Source organism: Erigeron canadensis, chromosome 4 (genome assembly GCF_010389155.1).
Source record: "Erigeron canadensis isolate Cc75 chromosome 4, C_canadensis_v1, whole genome shotgun sequence".
NCBI classification, from domain to species: domain Eukaryota; kingdom Viridiplantae; phylum Streptophyta; class Magnoliopsida; order Asterales; family Asteraceae; genus Erigeron; species Erigeron canadensis.
Genome location: NC_057764.1, coordinates 20592589 through 20615017, shown reverse-complemented (window position 1 = coordinate 20615017; position 22429 = coordinate 20592589). Strand labels below are relative to the sequence as shown.

Genomic DNA, 22429 nt, shown 5'->3' with positions numbered 1-22429 from the left:
CTAACTTTAGAGATTTTTAATCTCGAGATAGACGAAAAAGAGCTACATCTATATCTCCTTTAAGATCTTCATAGACAGCTTTTTAACGTTTGAAAATGGAAGAGACTCAACAAAAATCAATGAAATCAAGCTAAAATTAGCTTCAAAAGAAAACGATGAGAAAAAATACCTTACCGGAACCGAAACTGGAACGAAGCTTTATCTTTTTTTGGGGAAAGGGGGGGGGGGGGAATAACACGCCTAATAATAGTTACATAATAAATAAATAAAGAATAATGTCATGTCATTAAAAATGTCACCTAATCAAAGAAATGTCCACGTCGTCATGTACACGTGTCAAATGTTACTATTTTCATGAATTAATGAAAATTCATTGCTAAAAGGTAAAATACTCACTACTATTTTTGTGAATTCTTAAAAAGATGCTTCTAATTTATGCAGTTTTTTTTTTTCAAAAGAAAAAAGCAAACCAAAAAACTTTGGGGTACAAAGTCCATTTGAAAGCCCAATATCAAAGCCCAGTTTTTCACTCTTCGTTGGGAAACCAACCCCAGATTTTGGAGGGAAAAAGCAACAAATAAAACAATCAGTTTCACACACAAACAGCACTTTTATTTATCTTTTTTGGGAGTACACATCACACACAACAATAATAATATACAGTAATAAATATATAAATTTTTTTTTGGAAAATGGGGACGAAAAGAAGAAGAGGAGGTGATGGCGGAGGAATGGAAGAAAATACAATGGCGATTCTAGATACTTCTTGTTTCACTAAATCTACCCAACATGTTTCCGATGACCGTACGTATAATACTAAATACTCATTTTTTTTTGGTTTTTATGTTTTTTTGTAAATTAGTAATTATTTTTAAGGATGATTTTTTTTTTTTATAAAATTTTTAGGGCAATCTTTTCTTGAAGCTGTTCGCTCTGGATTCCTTGTTTCTGATGATTCTTCTGCGCCCACTAAGTAAATATTTTATTTGTTGTTTTTTTTTTATTGGATTTATTTAATTTTTTTTGTTTGTAAATTTGTTGCACATCAAGTGTTTGATGAAATTACTCTACAGAAAAAGTAACAAAAAGTTTGAAATTTTTTACGTCTACTTAGAGGGTTGGCAACCCACCTACCTTTCACCTATTTTCTCACCACTCACTTCTAACCAATCACAGCATGCCACCACTCACTCACCACTCATTCAAATTTCATTGGCATCCGAACACTCACTTACCACTCATTCTACAATTTTCATTTTATTTAAACATTAAATTTTATTAAACTAAAAATATTCAAATACATAAACAATACATAATAATTCTTGGAATTAAAACAAATAAAAAAAAACATACTAGAAATACTTAAAAGATATAACATAAATAATAGAAATACGACTACTCGTCATCATCGTTCGGCTGGAGGTGTGGTAAGTTTAGACCCGCTAGATGCTCTGTCAGATCATACCGGAGACGGAAATGTGTCTCCTCGTCCTGTATCTCCGGTAAGGCGTCCCGATGACTACTTGGGCGGACAACTGGATCTCCTATATGAACTGGGCAAATCGCACGACCACTATCCTGAATGATCATGTTGTGCAGAATCACACACGCATACACCAAGTTCCTTATTGTACCTAGTGACCATTGTCGAAACGGTCCATCAATGATATGCCATTTTCCTTTGAGAACACCAAATGCCCGTTCAATATCTTTGCGAGCCGCCTCTTGTGCCGTTTTGAACATTTTTTCTTTAGAAAGAGTCTTTTAGGCATACGATACTTATCTTCAAAGAAATCATCGTCGTATTTCGGTTCTTCACAAAAGTAGTCGCGGTGCAACCTTTCAGAAGAGGTCCAACGGTTACGGTTCACGACTTTACGTTTCGCACGTGAACGGGCCGTGGAACTTTCGGCTTCTTCGGACTCAATGGCGTTCGCAAACACCTCTAAACTACTATCGTTGGACCATTCGAACGGTTCTTCGATGATTGTGGTGGAACCAATATGTTTTTGCATTTTTTTAGTGTGTGTATGTTTGAGTTGTAGTGTGTTTTTTGAAAGAGAAACTGAATGTGGTATGTGTGTTTTGTAGTTGTAGTGTGTTTTGTGTTGTGAGTTGGGAGTATATATAAAGTACAAAACAAAAAAAAATAAAAAAAAATATCTGCAAGTTAACGTTGGAAGTCAAAGTAGCCGTTGGAACCCACCTCGTTTTTGGAGCCCGCACAAGTTCACCCGCGTGGTGTGGCTACGCCTTTGACACCACGACGCGTCGTCGGTTGATGGCGGCGGTGTTCCGTGGTGGCACCGTGATGACCATGCGCCCAACTTCCTACCGATGCCAACCCCCTTAAAGAGGTTTATGGTACTTTAGTTGTAGAAAACTAAAGTATAATTGATTATACCAGATTTCATCTATTTTAGTATAATTGATTACATGCCATGTCTTGAGTTTTACACAACTGATATATTATGTAACTTGCTCATACTTGTTTGTATGCCGAAAGAAATGTTAACTATATTGAAACAAAATTGGAAATTGAGCAGATACACCTCTTAAAAGAAGTTGGCATGACCTAAGTGGAACCATTGTGGAACTTAGTTAACATTTCGCTTTTAACAAAGGAAAGTGATATTAGTACCACAAATAGTGATTTATTCACAAGTCAGTAAAGCACACGTGTGGTAAGTATATCGATTGTTTTGGTACTAATATCACTTCCATTTTAACAAATATGGTGATCTGGATATGATCAACTATAGGAGATAGTTTATGCACCGCAACCATTTGTAGATAACCATGACGTAAAATGATACTGATAGCAATGAGGATAATGGGAGCCCGGGTAGTGCAGTTCAATTGTCCAAGCCCAAAATGGAACTAAATGGATTTGTTTGGTTCGAGCAAGTGACAAAAGACTTCTGCCATTTTATTTATTTATGTATGAAATTTGTTTTCCTGTATTGAACTTTTCAATTGTGGTAGTTTTTACCTCCTTATTTGTAGCATAGTGGGTCCTTCTTTGTATCCACTATATATATCAATATTTGCAAATAAACGAGAGGCAGTTTTTATGGCTTTTAGATAAAGAATTGTGTGATAATTTATCTCATCATGTGAGTTAAATTATTGGGTCTATGCTAGCTCAACCATGGCATGTTGGGTGGTGTTCTTAGACACGATTCTTTGACCGTAGTGGTGTATCTGTATCTTCGGTTGGAAATCGCAGCCCTACGGTTTCATTTGGTGGTGAACCTGTATCCAAATGAGTGGTAGATCTATCCTTTTATTTAGCAAAAGTCGGTCGAATCGGTCGGGCCCCTGCCCCGGAACGTCGAATGAAATAGGTGGCCGGGTTCTTTTTCTACGACCCTTTTGTTTCATGTGAACCGGTGATTCGGGGTCTTTTCGCCTATCGGATACTTATGGTTATAATTATCTATAATCCCTTATAAAGAGAATTGGATTAAGAGATTAAGCATATTTTTTCTTTCCAAAATACCCTTACATAAACATAAAACCTTTATATACCCTCATTTTCCCCATTCTCTCTTATCATAACATACTCTCATCGACCTTCTATCACCTTCCGCTGCCGCGCACCTCTTTATATTGTCCTCGCCTTCTAGCCGCCACAACGTGCGGGCACTATGCTCGTGTATACCTTATATATAGAGCAAATTCTCAACCCCATTAAAAAAACAGAATAATCATGTGTACACCTTCACTCCTGTACACTCAGAATTGGATATTATATTTTAGTTTAACTTTGCATCAAAACACCCTTTAAGTTAATATGGTGCTATGATTTTCTGTTTGCTTGTGCAATGTATCCTCACATTTTTGTAAGTACTCGCATTATTGGACTTAATATCTATGTAATTTTGATATTGTATAACTGTTGATAACTCATATTTGGTGTCACAGCAAAATGTATGGGTCAATTTTCCAGATACTGAAAGATGAGACTTCACTTGATTTGATCATGTCAAGCTATCAACTCTTACTTGAGTTAGATAAGGTATTACATACTGAGCCCATATTTTTCCATACCCATAATATCTTTGGGATTGGTTATCGTTGCTGTTGTTGATACTGTGTTTACGTTTTCCACTTAGACTTTGATATCTTTTTATTGTTAATCATATAACTGCCTTCATTGCAGCGCTTTCCTCGGGCATATCTGTCTGTGCCTGAAAAGTCAGAATCATCTTCACCTTCTTCGCTTCCGCATAATGAATTAGTTGTGGTGGAAGAGGTATCATTTTATAAGCCATTTTTAATAATCCTTTGAAGTCTATAGCTTTAATATATTAAACTAGTCTCATCTTTAACTAATTTTTTAAACTTCTTGCAAGTCAGGCATGGTCTCCATTTACATTTGGCACAGATGTCTCTTTTAGCCAGATCTATGGAGGTTATGGCAATAATAATGGATCACTTGATGCTACTGTGAGTTATATTTGATTATTTTCCAGTTCTAATGAATGATAAAATAATAGGGTTATTTGGTCATTTGCAATTCATTTTTGGACCCATAATTCTGCAACTTGGGACTCTATTTTAAAGTTTCCAAATAAGTGTAGGGATGAAAAGCACAATTTTCTTCTTTTTCCTATATGTTTATGTTTATGGTTCAGGCTCTCCAATCTCTAATAGAAGATCTCGCTAACGTGCAAAGTGAAGCAATTACTAACGTACTGGATACGAAGGTAGTCTCTCGACTGTTACCAAGTCAATTTATGTGAAGCTATAGTAAGGCGCCCTGAGATATGCATCATATTCGACCAAACTTTTTTATACTTTATATATGCTGATATGTTTTTAGAGGATGTGGTAGGAGTAATCTTGGTATATATCTATGACTTCTTTGCAGCCTTTGAGGAATATGTTACTGTTCCAGTATCTAGTGAATGTTTTTGAAGCAGATTTTGTACCCCGTAATTTGGCATTTACAGGTTAACATTACTAGTTTTGATGTTTTTGAATCACCTTGTAACATAACAAACCTTTTGTAGTAAAGCTTTTGTGGTTCTTAATGCAGAAAATACAGACTGGATCGCTTTGAGGGAGTCTTTGCTCAATATGATTTTGGTTGGTGCTAAATATATATCCTCCTATAGTTTCAAATGATTTTATCTAATGATTATTGACATACATTTTTATTTTCTTTTCCATTGAATCATCTTGTAGGGGTCACGGAAGATAACCTACAAAGGACTTATCAAAGATTGTTTATCTGCTATGTGTGAACTGTCTCAATTTTCAACGGACTGTATCCATGATGTGAGACCTCCAGAAACTGGAATGGCAGAAGTAACTGATAGTAATAGATGCCATATAGCTCTTGCCATTGCTTTACCTGAAGTAGTAAGGCGAACATGTGTTGCTTTTCAGAAACTTCTATCGATGGTAATTACCTAGTGACTTTCATTTGTGTTTTGATACCTGATAGTGACATTGTGGAGTTAACAATGACCCTATGGAAATAATAGATCATTGAGCTGGACTCATCTAAGAAAGTAGCAGACATAGAGGGCTGGACTATGAGATCTGATGGTACAAGGTAGTTCTATGTCTTTATCTTTTCCACTTAAAGGGATTAATGTTTTAACAACTTCTGTGTGTCCCTCCATCTAATTTTTCTTAGTGATATATACTTGTAATTAATTTTTACAGAACCCCTGCAGTGGAGATCATCTTGGATGAACTTACCTATGACAAAAATATACTGTTTCCATTTGTTCAGGTATCTATTCAGATATAATGTTCTATTGCATTTAGTCATTTAACTTGCCATTTCTTGTATCCCATTTATATGGTATGTGGAGAAATGAGCAGTTGATTACGAGTCTTAACGAGAAGATAGTAGTCTAATAATGGAGGATGGAAAATGGAAGACAAATAAGAGATAGAGTATTAAGGAGGCCTAATGTTTTTCTTTTTATACTCCCTCCAGCTTTTGCAAGTTCTGAGAGAACTTACTTTAATGTGCAACTTTATGCATTTTCCATTCAGTTAAATTAACTTTTTTTTATGACATGGACATTTGGGACTAGAAATGGACTGTTTGACTGTTTGATATCATATGAATTTAGCTTTAAAACTAGATCAAATCAAAAACTTGATAGAGGAATTGCTTGTTTTGCTATATAAATATAAACATAAAAATTGGTTTTAGTAAATATACTTGAAATGGACTATTTGATATTATTTAAGTGCGTGTTTGCTATATAAATATGTAATGTGGAAGTGCTTGTTTTGCATGTATGAGTTTTGTTCCATTAAATGTTTGCGCAGCTTGAGATTTTGTTAATATTATACACGAGACATTTTTGACCACTTTGAATTTTGTTACAGGCATTGGATAAACCGAAACTGAAGCTGTATATCACTGTTCAGTATCTTTACAAGTACATTCCCAAGGTAATTTAGCATATCTGGATTTGAGCATTGAACCTATAACTTCCATTTTCTTGGTTGAATATATTGTGTCAATTGGGTTATTTTATATCCCTAAAGGATCAAACGAAAAAACAGCCAAAAGGGAAGTTCAAATTGGTTGAACAAGTTGAAAGTAGCCTTTGTTAGGAGTATGACTGTCTACATCCCATCTTCCGCATACCTTGCCATGGCAGGATTGAGTGTCGTCGTTGTTGTAAGCTGAAAATTGCCAAACATGCAATTTACTGGTTATGACTTCTTAAATCGTTTTATTTTGAGAAGGATGGTTAATACATTTAAAATTTGCATGTAGTGGACTGGAAAATGTTTGTGGATCAACCCTACTTGACCTGTGTTGGCCAGTGCTGAAGAATGATTAATACATTTAAATTTTTGGCCTGTGCTGGAAAATGTGACTTCTTAAATCGTTTTATTTTGAGACGGATGGTTAATACATTTAAAATTTGCATGTAGTGAACTGGAAAATGTTTGTGGATCAACCCTACTTGACCAGTTTTGGCCAGTGCTGAAGAACAAATCAGTTTTCAGTCTTTGACCTATTACTTAACCTGTCCGACTTGGTGATTTTCTCACCTCTAGTTACATCCATTTCACTGAGCACAACCCTCCTGTTACAGAGAGAGATCTTTGATTTTGGATCTCGTGCTATATTTGATTTTTCTTTTCAAGCTTGAGGCCAACAGTTCAATACCCTTTTGTCAGTTATGAAGCTCAATATAGTTAACAGTTTTCTCAAAGCAAACTTGTTTTCTTTTGACCAATCTTATGCCCTTAACTCACATTGCAGACATCTGTTCGGACCAGGAAATCTAATGGCTCGACAGATGACTCAACATTTGGTGCTGTTTTAAAGTGCTTTTCAAATGGGAACAGTACAAAAAACATCATAAAGAAAATTAGTACAGAAGTAGCTCAATTTCTTTTAGCACATGCTTTTCAGGTAAGTTTTCCATGATAGTATAATACTACCTGAGTACAACAATTTGCGTTAACATGAAGGGTAAATTCGTGTTTTTTTCCTCTTTTGATCAGGCATATATATTGTTACTGTCTCAGCATTCAACTGAATCCAAGGAAGATATTTCCGATGACTCTCTCCCAGTGATCTGCAATAATATTATTTCAGCCTTCACATGCCTCAAAAAAATAGATGAGTAAGCTTATAGCCATCTTATAGTTAGTTTTATTTTTCTTATGATTGATCTTCTCCTTCGTTTATGTTTATGAGATTCATATACTAGCATAATCTTATGCACAATATTTTTGTCACGTTTATTTGAATGTCAATCTTGTTTTAGTATATGAGAACTGTAAAATTAAGAAAATGGAATGTTTAATTAGAATGAATTGAAGGTAATGAACATCAAGTTGACATCTATTAGGAGGCCTAACTAGTAAGCTGAAATATACTAATTAATATCAGCTTAAGATACTGAAAAATATTGTCCCCTGTTGACAGTCTGATTCGTTTCATATTCCTGAATCTGTATCACAAAATGCAGCCTTTCAAAATATGTGTATCTTATACTTTGTGGTATTTTTAAAGAAATAGTACTTTTACTGCAACTTTTTTGAAGATGACTATTGATTAGATGACAAAAAATAAATGAATCAGTGAATTTTATTTCAATAATACGAGGTTAAAAGTTGGTAATTGTTAGTTGGATTTCCAGAATTCTTTCTTAATGATTGCGAATTATTTCATGATAATTCAGGCACACAGAGGTTCTCCCATTTGCGAAAGAGGCACTTTTCACAGCTGCGATAATGCTATCAAGCTCATAGGAGTTGATCTCATTTTAGTTCATGGTAAGGTATAGAACATAGAAATAGATGGTTAACATGTTCATTTTTGATGACCATCACATTTGGAACCATAACTCGTGGATGAATGTAAGACTGGTACATTTTTGTTATGTGAATATATACTTGATGCGGTCCGAGTTGTATTCTATGTATATTCAGTACGACTTGTTTGTATGTTGTCATGTCATTAATTCGTCGAATAATGCAGTACGTCTAATGTTTTTATGAACCAACAGGTAACATAAATCTGGTAGTTAATTGGGTTAATGGGTTACCTGATTATATGATTTATTTATTGATCTTATTTTTTGAAAGGGATAGATAACATGATATTATAGAAGGGACGTTTTCACAATTTTGTGAAATGCTTCATAACGCTAATAATGGTGTCAAAATATCACAAAAAATATTATGATGACATATGACAAAATGCTCAACAAAGAGAGAAGTCATGTAAAACATTTGATAGATAAGCTCCTTTCAAAACGACATCAATCTTCGATGTAAATCATTTAACAATTCAATATAAGAACATCCTATGGGACAATTTCGGACATGTAAGCTAAGTATAACAAAACAGATTATACTATTAAAAATGACCATTTTTATCAGGGTTATTGCTTTAAATTCAGGTTATTTTTTAAAGCTTACGGCTTTTAAGTTTTACTGACTCCAAAAAGAAACCCATGTCTTAATTGAAGGGGTTGTTGAATATAATTATGATTCTAATAATTAATTTACAATTAAAGTATAAAGGTTTGCTTATATTATTTAGTTTCTTTGTATAAAGATATCCTCAACCGATATATATATAAAGTCATAAAACTATATTATATTGTTCGTTTGCCATAGTAGTCGAGTATTTTGTATTCCCCAATCCCCTGATGAAATACAGATTACGATAAAAACTGTGGGGTATACTATTTTTATTCTTCTAGACGGTAGATAGTGGTATCTTAATCTTATCTTAATATATATTATAAGACAGTTAAACTAATGAATTATTAACCAATCAAATCGTTTAATTTTATCAAAGTGACTTTCACTTATGTCATCATTTAAATTAACAATAAATTAAAAATCCTAATAATCATTATTCAAATATAATATTATATTAGTATGTATATTAATTTGTAGAAAAAATCTCATTAATTTGCATTTTTTTTCCATCTATAATTTATACTTTTTAGCCCTTAACAATAAATCAAGAGTCCTAATTCTTATCAAAGAATATGAAAACAATCGTAATTGTTATCTAATTATCATAGGACAAGTGATTGAAAATAAATATATTTGTGCTATAGGCCCGTATCATGATCAAGTATATATAGTTGAATGTCAAGTACAAGATCACAAGTATGTTTATATTTTAATTCTTAATTATCTTTTATAATAATATCATACTATGAGTACAACTGGTTTCAAAAAATTATATAGTAGAGAATGACTACGACAAAAAATTTCATCAATATTTCTTAGCTAATAATGACAGTGGCGAACCTGTGATTATTGTACTACAACTTGCAAAATATAACACTTGGAACCATATATGTTCAAAATTATAAGCTTTTATGACTTAAATGTATGAACATCTAATATTGATAATATCGTAAGTCTCGTATCAAGTGTTGGACACGGGTCTAAAATCTAGTACCATATACTATTGACGTGCACGTTAGTACGTTACACTAGATCATAAGATCAATAATCGATTGGGTACAAATGGGCCAAAGCTTGATATAAATCCTAAGCCCAAACCAAGGTGCATTAAAAAACTCAATAAACCTTAAATTTGTCGAACTCGGAACTTCACTTTAATTGTTCGAACTCGTTGGGCCAAGGCTGAGAATTCTAAATGATAAGTTTATATTCTCTAGTGGTGAGTAGTATTGCACTACAAAACCTTCACATCGACTGACTACTTTTACAAATGGTTCGAGGAAAACTGTCAAGAAATACTATTTATTTATAGCCTTGTGTTCAACTAAAACCGTCTAGGCTTGATGATGGAAGGACTCGTGTAAACCCTCTTTTAATTTGTACGGTAATTGGAAGTCATAATTAATTAATTATCATATGTGTCTTAAGGTTTGTTGCGAGCTCAAAGAAAGGATAACTTTAGTCGATTAGTAACAATTATGGATTTATTTCATCTAAACATAATATAATTACTATTACTCAAAGGTTTTATTATTCGACGGTCATTATAACGAGTAACTTGTTACTTAAATGACTATTTTCCTATCATTTTTTATTTTTTTTTATGGTTTCTGAGATTTGTGATTATAAAAGTACTGTAATTAAGAGTAAATTGTATATATTGCAGCTTATTGGATAACATCTAAATTTTGGTTAAAGGTCAGAAACGGAGCTAAAAATAATTTTACATGGGGTATTGGGGCATACTATATAACTTGGGTCAATTTTAGGGCTCGTCTTTTACTTGGTCAAACCGAAAATTGAACTAGACATATTTTAGTTTAACCAAACATAACTATAATAATTGGATTTGGAGCGAATGGAAAAAAAAAAAAAAAAAGGCAAATTATGTTTTCCATTATTGTATCATAACTCATAAGTCAATAAGAAACAAACCACCAAATTTTAAATGAAACTAGTGTTAAAGAAAGAAATTAAAATACTAAGGGTGTGTTTGGTTGCAAAAACATTTTTTTTTTTTTTTTCCGTTTTTGTTTTTTAGAAATATACGGAAAAAAAAACATGTTCTAATTATAGTTTCCAAGAATATTTTTTAATTAAACAGAAAACAATGTTTTCCATTGGAAAATTTTAAAATATTTTTTTTTGTTTCTTATTTTTTTATTTTTTATTTTTCTCTCCCACTCAGCTCCTCTCACATCTCTAACTTGTTTTTTAGTATTATAAAATTAAAAATGAAAATAAATTAGAAAACATTTTTCACAACCAAACGCTCCCTAAAATTTACGATTCCCCTTTTACAATATATAGTATCGACAATTATCTTCGTTGTTGTTATTCTTTAAATCTTTTTCAACTAGTACGTTAAGCGTCATTAATAAAATAGCTTACTGTTAAGTTTTGAATTTTTTACAATTTTAATACCATCATACAATGGTTGTTGACATAACTACTGGTATAATTTTATTTTACCTGGCCCATCAAACAATTATGATGAAATTCTATGAAGTGAAGCTATTAATTAAATGAAAAATAAAAACATCAGAAAGATATACAAACAAAGACAAGAAGGTAGTGAAGGATTGAACATTCAATTGTGTCCTTCTAAGGATAGTACGTGTGCTATACCCACCAGACTACCAGCATATGTATATAACTTAAGGGCGGAAGTATCACTACAAATCATATTGCATTTGTTTATACTTTTAGGTGAGTATAAACAAATTAAAAATTTTGTCACGCTTTTTAGTGTGTAAAAATATATTGAATTAAAAGTGTGTGGAAATTTCTCCACACTAAAAAGTGTGTATAAATAAAAGTTCACACTTTTTAGTGTGAACTTTCATAGTTATTTTGTCACACTCCATTTGTCCACGGTAACTAAAAAAGTTACCGTGAACAAATGAGGTGTAACAAAATAACTATGAAAGTTCACACTAAAAAGTGTGAACTTTTATTTATACACACTTTTTAGTGTGGAGAAATTTCCGTACACTTTTAATTCAATATATTTCTACACACTAAAAAGTGTGACAAAATTTTATAATTTGTTCACACTCACCTAAAAGTGTGAACAAATGCAATATTGTTTGTAGTGTATATATTGTAAAGATTATAATTTATAGAGTTAATTACAGAAATCATCTTTGTCGTGGTACCTAACTTGCAAGTTTCATCCCTAACTTTTAAAAATTACAGTTTTAGTCCAAAAGCTTTGCTCTGTCAACAGTTTTAGTCCTTACTATAAACGTCCGTTTAAATGTGGTCACATGCCAAACATGTGATGAGTAATTTCGTAATTTCCTCCTTTAACACTCCAACCACACAGTTTAATCCCTATTTTCATTATCTCTTTACTTTCTTCATGAACATCATATGTATCTATATTTAATATGAATACATCCAATCATACATATACATCTCCATATATTTCCAAATCCTATCAAAACAAAAAATCAAAAAGTCTAAAAAGAAAACAAAACAATAAACAAATCTAGGATTTCATAGTCAAATCCATATATTCATTGATGTAAGTCTAGGAAAATATCATTAATTCATCAAGTCTAAAAAAGACAGAATATAAACAAGTAGATGGTCCTTTTCAAATCCGGTGATATGATGGTTTCCATTAGTCGTACCTGTACCACCATTGTTTGCAAAAAAAAAAAAAAAAAGAGAAAAAAACCCACCGCCACCATTCACGATCGATCTCATAAATCCATCGCCATTCTTTTTTGGCCATCTGGGGTCACTGAAGTGGTTGAGTTAGATGACCACCCCATCAAGATCCGCTAATCAAAATCCGATGGAACTTTTTTGAGTTACACGGGCATTGAGATCTAATGGGATTTTACAACGACTCCGACATCTCCTTCCGATGTCACCATTAATTTCGATGTCAATCCTTCATTGGGTTACACCGCGCATCATCACACACGTTTATATGTGTAGATCCAGACTAAGAATGTTGTTATGTAATCATTTCTTTCTTTATATTTTTAAAAATTTAACATCTAAGCTTTTTTTACTGGCTAGTGGGTTTTGTAATTTAGGTTTTGTTGCTAAGATGTAAATGGATGTGGTGATATGATATGCAAGTGTATATGTATATGTATATGAGAGTGTGAGTGTTGATATAGAAAAAATTGAGATATAGATAATATTATTGAATATTTGTTTTTGATTTATGGTTTTTTTTAATGAATTTTAACTTTTATGTTAATTTATTGTTGATGATGATGATAAAGGTTGAAGAAGGTTGGACCAAATTTGTAATTTTTGAATATTAGGGATGAAAGTTGCAACTGACGATTCACAACAAGGACGATTTATGTAATTAACTATGGGCCTTATTAAGCCAATTTACGAGATTGCCTATCACGTGACCTGGTTTTAAACGGACGTTTTTTGCCAGGACTAAAATTGTTGACGGAGTAAAGTTTTTTGGATTAAAACTGTAATTTTTAAAAGTTAGAGATGAAACCTGTAAGCTGGATACCACGACAAGTACGATTTATGTAATTAACTCTAATCTATACATTCAAAATTTTGTGGTAGTAAACACCTACGTTCCCCTCAAACTAGCTAATGCTCCTTGTAAACGTGCAATAACCAAATATATAAACTATATAGATATGTATAAACAAAAAGTATGGATCTACTGACGGTACTTTTTTCATTAGATTACAAGTGTCTTGTTATCTAGTAGACTAGTAGTTGTGTAATATATGATTCTCACGCAAAATTGCCAGCAACTAAATCAAACTTACTTGATTTAGACACTTATGACAAGGAATCACATCAATAGATGGTTTAACTAATCAATAGAGTCAATAAGTGAAAAGACTTGAAAGACCATTCACATATAGGTCCACTAGTTCCCTAATTACATCGGTCTTGGTCGATGTCATTTCAACCAGTTATACATTATGCATTAATATACATGAATTTGTTGTAGATGGATAAAAATCGTTTGTAGATTCATCACCATTCTTTTTTTAACAACTAATTATACATAACACCCTCAACTGATCATCACTAATAAATCAGTATACATGGAAACTTATCATTAATTTACATTTAATAAAACTAGAAATAAGTGTTAGTAGAAGTAATTTTATACTTGCGAGATCAAGTTCAGGGGTCATCAAGTTCAGGGGTCATGACAATTTTAGGATTATTGGGGTAATCTAGAGCAGAGTAAATTTGTCGTTAAACAAAAAAACTATTTCCTAATTATTTATGTTATATATATAGCCGTTGCTATATCCGAGCGTTGGAATAGAAAATAGAAATAAAAATAATTGGTGGTTACTCGTTACAGACTCTTCACCACGAGTCCGACGCAATGATGTGGACTCATGATCCCTCCCAAAACTAGCTGACCACGGGTCTTATTCGGACCATTTCAAATGGTCTAAAATAAAAACATAAAGCGTTATGCAAGGCCATGTTGCCAATTAAGCAAATAACATGGACAGTAAAATGAAATAAAATTTAAGCGTATAAACTACCGACCTGCAGAAAAAAACTAAAAAGAAATTTGGATCTGAAGCCCTAAATTTCTGTAGCCAATTGCAAGTTAAGTTGAAGAAACCATGGTCTAAGACGACTTTTTCTAGTGTACGTGCCATTAATACAACACTAGCTTATGGCATTCCTCTATGTCTCCACTGACTATATAAATTTGTGTGAGTCAGTGCCAAGGTGCAGCAGTTTATAACCACTTTATGCTCCATTTTATTTATACTAATAATAATAATATTCGATTAAAACATTCTTTGTACGTTTTTTTTTTTTTATAAATATACTTATATAATCAACAAAACCATAGAATGAATGATTTTATATATGCTATGATAACCTATTAATGTAAAGTATTGCTTGTTTAGAGTTTAATTGATTAAAGTAATAAATAAGTCACTACAAGAAATTGGACATTTCTAGACAACATTTGAAACGACAATTGTTGACTCCGAATCTTGGTCACCTATAGCTTAGACGACGCAAAGTAGGATCCACAAACATAAAAGAAAAATTTTAAAAATTAAAACTTTAGAGACGATATTGTCTCCAAAAATTTTGAGGGAGAACTATTTCACTCGGAGAGAACAAATAAAAGTCAAATAATTTCTCAAAAACATTTGAAGACGACAATAATGTTGTCTACCAAAGTTTCATAAGTTTTTATCTTTTTTTTGAGTAAACTATAAAGGAAAATGAAATTATAGATTTTCTTTGGAGACGACATTGTCATCTCGAAAAGTATTTTTTACTAAAAAAATATAAAAGAATCAGGTTATTTTTTTTTGTCGTTTAACAACTTTTAGAGATGATAAAATGTTGTCTCTAAAAGTCGGTGGTCTTCCAATGTCATATTTCTTTGTAGTAAATGATCAAGGTTTAATTGTCTAAGTATTGGTTTAGCTAAAAAGGTCACAAAAATACCGTTAGACCAATAATTAAGTTACTACTTTTTAATTTAAATTTTATATACAAGACATAAAGCAAGCAATACTGCTTAATTTGGATAGATAGTAACGCTAAGTGTTATAAGATCTAAATCATCTAATGGACCTCATAGATAAATTTGTAAATATATATGAATGTTTTTGTACATGTTTGATTGCTTGTATAATTAATATACGGGTATTATTTTTCTTAAAAGAAAAACACGTACTGCTGCAGCTGCATATGTCCAGTATTCACTACAAGCACGTTTGCATTAAGTAAATCTGTTGCCCCGTCTATCTTGCGAAGACATGCATGTATACTTTTTTAAAATAATAACTACATTTATTGTAATCATGTGCTTATTTAGTTGATTTTACTTCCCCACGTAATACTAACAAACATTGGACAAATATCATATTTGATACAGTAATAAAAAGCATACGTGCACTGCAGCTTGAGATCCGGATATATGTCTAGCTAACATGTACGTACGGAGTAATAGATAAAAAATATAAATACAAATAGACCAGTGAATTGGACAAAAAATACTAAAATAGTAAAGGCTTATTTTTATTGAAAATCCTATTTCATTTTGATATATGAATGAGTTGTAAATAGTACTAGACAATCATATATATTACACAACTACTAGTCTACTAGATAACAATATGTAAATTAAGCTTGGTATATACTAGGGATGAACATAACTTTTCTAAGTAGTATTGTTTCGTTAGCGTCTAAATCTTGATATGCGGAAGTTATACCGAATGGAAAATGCAACCAAGCAGACCGATATCCACTTCTGTTGGTTCGTGGGATCTAGAGCCGGGTTTCGGGGAAGTGGAATCAAATAGGAAATAGGACCAATAGCGGTAATCTGCAGGTATTATGTGTTTGAATAATTTGGGGATCGGTAAGTAAATTGGGAAATAGATATTATCATAGTTGTCGACTCGTAATTTTTGACACGACTCGAAAACATAATTTTTTGATTTGTGACTCGTAAGAGTCATGACATTTTTAAGTACTACATAAAATATCCTTATTTTGAGAACCATTTTTTTATAAGAACCATGAGAACTCTTAAGTTATATGTTTGTTCACATGTTTTTTTTGTTCATTGACATGCGGAATGATATAAAAATATATGTTGTAGAAGAAACTTTTTGAAGAAACTTTCAAAGTAGCTTTTTGTGAATTTGTTCACTTTTTCTGTTCACATATAACAAACGGCTATATATAAGGTTTTGAAAAAAAAATTCTTTTGAAACATATATTTTTATAACGTTTCACATGTGAATAAATAAACAAAACATGTGATCCATTATAAAATTTAGGAGTTCTTACGGTTTTTACAATAAAAATGGGTTCTCAAAATTTAAAAGCAAAATATAAGTTCGTTAATTTATTAAATTTACCAAAATATTACATATTCAATAGTTTTGAGACATAAACTTATAGTTTATCTCCAAATTCGCAATAAAATGATCAAAACTACATAGATAACACACAAAATAATGTAGCATATTAAGTATAATATATAGTAATATATAACCATAATATGAAACTAATAATTATAAGTTTGCGACTCGTGACTCGGTCAAACTTTACACAGCGCTCGTAAGAGTATGAAATAAAAAGAGTCACCTAACGAGTCGACACATTTTTGGTGTAAATCGACTTGACTCGTAAGAGTATAACAATTATGGATAGTATCACATAAGTGGAATCTAAATAATTTTTTTGAGAAAAGTTAAAAGGTAGTGACTCGGTCCAACTTTACACAGCGCTCGTAAGAGTCTGGACAAAAAAGAATCACCCAACAAGTCGACTCGTTTTTGGTGTAAATCGACTTGACTCATAAGAGTCGACTCGTAACTTGTAAAAGTATAACAACTATGGATAGTATCACATAACTGGAATTTAAATAAATTTTTTGAGTAAAAGGTAAAAGGTGCAAAGTACAGTTAACCTTTATGTGGTAAGTACATAAGAGTATATGTTAATCAATCATAATTAACAAAAATGATGTAGACAAAGTGAGAATAAGGTGACATAAATGTAGGAATGGAACCTCCTGAACAATAATGTGATGTATCATGACAGATCGATATTGATGTCTGTACGGATGTATCATCAGAAGATCTTCCACTCCGATCCATTACCCTTCTAATTCTAGCTAGCTATATATTTACCGTGTGCTTGTGTGTTATAGAGCCATGTAGTTGGTGGATCCTAAAGTCTGCATGTAGGAATAATTACATCTTGGGATGGATGATGGGTCTTCTCACTTGTCAATTGTCATAAAAACATTAACAGTGTAAGAACGGGGTAGCCATTTGTAAAATTACCGATTTGTTGAAGTTTGGTTCTCAATATTTTGACAAATACACATGTACCTAAATAACCCGATCGGGTTTGGGTCTTATGAATCACATATTGGTCTGGGTAACACTTAACACGAACCCAAATGTTTTGTATGGTTTAATAAACGTACAATTGATTTGAATGACCCAAATAACCCAAATATACCGAATAAAATATACTGTAGCGTGCAAGAAGCAAATATTAGTTTTGTAACCACACATTTGTAATATAACGATTGGCATGAATTCTGTATTAGTTTTGGTTAACAACGGTTATTGCCTAACTCGGAAATATTCAGTGAGCTGGTAGTTAATTACCAAACGGATAGATATTTTGTTTTCTGATAATAGCTTAGGACTTGCAGTTGGTTCTGTTTCTAAATTGTTTAGTGTATGATAACATATATGGAGTACGTACTACATATATTTTTCACCGGGCTATATATTATGAGAAAAGTGAGTATGAGGCTGTTATGCATTCAACTTGGGTGAAAAAACATTTATATACCAATATTTTAATATTTTGAATACATGTTTGGCTCCCCATGATTTTTATGGTTTAAAAAAAAGGTATGTGAAAGTTTTTCACCCAACTTAAATGTCTAACAACCTCATATTCCCTTCCCCCATATATTATTCATGGTTCATATCTATATCCATGATACTTGCATCTTATTTCCATTTCTTATTTTATTTGAGTTGAATTTGGATACCTAAAACATGACCCAACTAGAATAATCCAATCCCAAATCACATGATTACTTATTCTTGTTACGGGTCGAGATATATTTTTTAATACTCCAATAAACTGACTCAAATAACCCAAAACACAATTATCTGGGAATTATACCCCTAATTTTTTAATGAATTGGACAAGACTTGAGAAAAGCCTTTACTAGAAAATCTTTTTTAAATTATATATGGATCATTTTTTTTTCTTCTTGATAAATTCATTTTCAATTGGGGCTGTTGAGTGTCAAGTGTCAATAGTCGACCCAACCCGACCTGAAACCAAGTCTGGGTCGAAGATTTAGTTACCTGCTAACCCACCAACCTGAGAGGTCGAGTCCAGGTTAAGTCCTTGCATTGTCGGGGTTGCCCCTAATCCAAAAACTTAACCAACAAATTTGACTTGCTGACCCATTGATCCATAATCAACCCATTTGATCCGACAGCTCACCTGACCTCAAAACAACTCAAATTGAATCAAGTCCCAAGGTTGACCTAGGTCGTGTCTGGGTTAAAGTTTATTACCTAAAACTTTTAATGGATTAAATTAGGGTTAGGGATCTTAAACCCAATAACAAAATACGGGGTCGACCTGATTGACAACCCTATTTTCAATCAAGTATTTAAGATATCAATATTACCGATAAGTGAATTGACTATTCGAGGTTCTAAACCCATGAACCAAATACGGGTCGATATCAATATTACCAATAAGTGAATTGACTATTCTTTTTTTTTTACTCGACAACTAGTTAATAGTTAGTAATTAGCATTTAGCATTTAAGAGACGACGGTGATTTCCAATTGGGCACTACGCGGAGCTCGAACCACGCATGCCTAGGATGAAACGTAGGACTCTCGACACCCCCCCTAGCAACTATTTTATGAAAACAATCATCTTTATCATCGTCATATAATTCATATCTATACAATATATACCATACAATAAAATCAGCAAAGCTATCAAACTTAGCGAATCTATGTTTTCTCATCCTTTTCAATTCATTCAGAAACTTGTCTCATGGAATCCTTATCCAACCTGAGAAATCAATAAGTTTTCAAAATGGTCACATCTAGACTCTTGTGACCAACCAGAGATCAACAATTGGTTTCTTCGAATATAATGATGCCATGCATAGAAATCTATGACTTTAATCTTCCATAATTTAGCAAGTCAAACCTTGACGAATTTTTGAAAATGAAATGCATGAATTCATGAATCCCAAAACAGAGATGGCAAGCAAAAGAGTTGGATTTTGAGCTTTTGTTATGTTGGGATCACTCCCACATCTAAGTAAACCATTAATCTTGCTTTTAACTTCTTTTCTATTGGGGAGGATTAATACAACCATTAAAAGAGAGATTATGGCCCATTCTTGGTCATTGCACCAAATTCAATGGAAGTGGGAATTCAATGGTATCTCTACTTGACTAAATACGAATGTGCTATTGGTTACACCATTAAAAGAGAGATTATGGCCCTTTAATTCTTGTTCATAGCTTTTACTAACAAAAGTTTGAAATTTGTGTTCGTGAGAATATATATCAGAGGTGTTAAATATACAGTAACTTTATATATATATATATATATATATACTAATCCTAATACTCGTACGATGTACGATGTTATATAGATTGTATCATAAAGAATTTTAAATATGTCTCATATATGATTCGCGAGTACAAAATAAATTGTGGTTAAAGTAAACCGATTATGAAAGCTAAATTATAATAAACATTAATGAAAAATATAATACTCCCTTCGTCCCAATTTAAATGTCATAGTTTGACATTTTCGGTCTTTCGTGTTTAACTTTGACTGTCAATATTTTTGTTTGTGTTATATAATATTTGATGTAATATATATGATTGGATAGGGTTTTAAATGTATTTTATATTGATATGATTTTCATCAAGTACTATATAACAAAAAAGTATTTACGGTCAAAGTTATGAAAGAAATATTTGACAAGTCAAAATAAGACATTTAAATTGGGACGGAGGGAGTATATATTTAGTTAGAGTTTTGGATTTACCTTAAAATCACGTCAAAATCGAAACTTGTAAGCATAGTGGATAAGAGCAAATAGCCTTGTGATTTCGGATCGTAAACTCAAAATTTTGAAGTCTTAATGTTAATAATTTATTATTAGAAGTAGTTAATATAAGTAACATGATGAATTCAAAAATTAAAGGGAAAAAAGAGACGATTTATTAATGAGAAAACGATCAATCAAATAAGGTTATAATATATTTTGTATTAACAAGCCAAGAGTTAGAGCTTAATTTTAAGTCTAATAAGGAAATTGAATCTATATATAATGGGAAATGATATTCCTACAACACATTTTAGTCATCTACAACAATATTTGTATCATGCAGTTGTATTTTATGCATAACAAATTTGTATATTTGTTGTAGATTGCTAAGTTCTGTTGTAAAAATATCACTTTCCATATATAATTAAAGAATCTAATTTAATAAAATAAATAAATTAAAATGATATGTGTCGATTAAGTATTACGCCACATGTTGTTTTAAAAATATTCCAATCTTGTTTTAGTTTATTGGTATATAAGAAAAATGGTAAAGGAAAATTGCAAAATATTTAACTACTGACTATACGTATAAATAATTACTACATATTACTAACAATTTTTAAGAGCTAGTGTAATTAACAAAACCTTCAATTCATATTCAGTTGTAATGCTTTCACATTATTTTCCTAGTAACTAAAATTAACAACAGCAAACCAAAACCATACATAATGTCATAAAATAGTTACCGCTTGATCAATTTTGTGATTATTATTTGTTCTTGAAGTAAAAAGAAGAAATTTCTCGATATATTTTTCATCCATGTTAAATAGTTTTTTATCTTTCATTGAAAGATGGACAAAGAAATAAATTCCCCTCGAGTCAATCCAAGAAAGAACCCATATTATAACTTTGCCTGAAATAAGCCGAACTTGCAATAAATCATCCACCACCACCACTTTCCCACTCCATCCATCCAACCCTAACATAACATGCCTTCTTCTCCTTCTTACTTCTTGGCTTTCGAATTCAATATAATTTCCCCCCACCCCTATTTATTCTTCCCTGCTACACCCACCTTTTTGCCTTACTACTACTACTACTATATGTCAATATAACAATATTTTAGTAGTAAAAATATATATATTATTAACCATTTTTTTCTCCCCCCTATCTTCTATCATCAACATATCATAATCCATTTTTCTCACTTTCATACACACAAGAACCTTCTCCTAACACAATTGAGGTAAATTAATATATATACAACCTTTTAAAAGAATTGTATACCAAAAAAAAAAGATCAATTTTTTTTTCTCAAAAGATAGAAAGGTGGTACTTTTAGAAAGACACAAACATGATAACAAGTCAAACCTTGTAACTTTTTACAATTTTCATGAAGTTTTACTATGTTTGTCCATTAATACGTACTCTATGATGTATAGTACTTGATTTTTCATGTTTGCCTAGTTCAATTTTTTAATTTGATCTATATATAGGTAATTTATAAAAAAGAGTAAATAAAGTTATAGGAATGTTTTTCAATTTATTTATTCATTCATTGATATATCTTATTTTACAAATTAATTATGTACGTATAGCATATATATATAATAATATTATTTGTTTAAAAATATTAATTGTGTAACTGAACTGAAATGCAGGAGTAGGTGAGAAGTCTATAAGAAGAGATGTTATATATGTCTAGTCTTTTCATTCTCCTTCAGTAGTAAACCAAAAAAACAGCCAAACACACAAAAGAGATATACAAGGGAAGATAACTTTTTTGTCTCTCTGACTTTTTTTTTTTTTTTTTTAAGTGTGTGTAGTAGACAATAAGTTCATTCATATCATCAATCATCACACACACACTTGCAATACCACATATATTTCTTCATTTAAGATAGATATATT

General features: G+C 31.7%; 1 protein-coding gene across 1 annotated transcript; it reads left to right on the top strand.

Annotated features, from left to right (window-relative positions):
* Positions 1-692: 692 nt before the first annotated feature.
* Positions 693-8445, top strand: LOC122598179 (negative regulator of systemic acquired resistance SNI1). Its single transcript, XM_043770778.1, has 15 exons — positions 693-804; positions 907-973; positions 3928-4021; positions 4166-4258; positions 4363-4452; positions 4641-4712; positions 4877-4958; positions 5045-5094; positions 5194-5412; positions 5496-5566; positions 5680-5749; positions 6361-6426; positions 7253-7405; positions 7498-7619; positions 8181-8445. The coding sequence occupies exons 1-15, from the start codon at positions 693-695 to the stop codon at positions 8248-8250; spliced, it is 1431 nt and encodes a 476-aa protein (XP_043626713.1). The 3' UTR covers positions 8251-8445.
* The last annotated feature ends 13984 nt before the right edge of the window (positions 8446-22429 follow it).

Excerpts from the sequence above, each read along its gene's own strand:
- LOC122598179 (XM_043770778.1), top strand. The coding sequence starts at position 693 with ATGGGGACGAAAAGAAGAAGAGGAGGTGATGGCGGAGGAATGGAAGAA. Across the intron at positions 805-906 it reads CCAACATGTTTCCGATGACC|GGCAATCTTTTCTTGAAGCT; the intron begins GTACGTATAATA and ends TAAAATTTTTAG. Across the intron at positions 5,095-5,193 it reads CTTTGCTCAATATGATTTTG|GGGTCACGGAAGATAACCTA; the intron begins GTTGGTGCTAAA and ends ATCATCTTGTAG.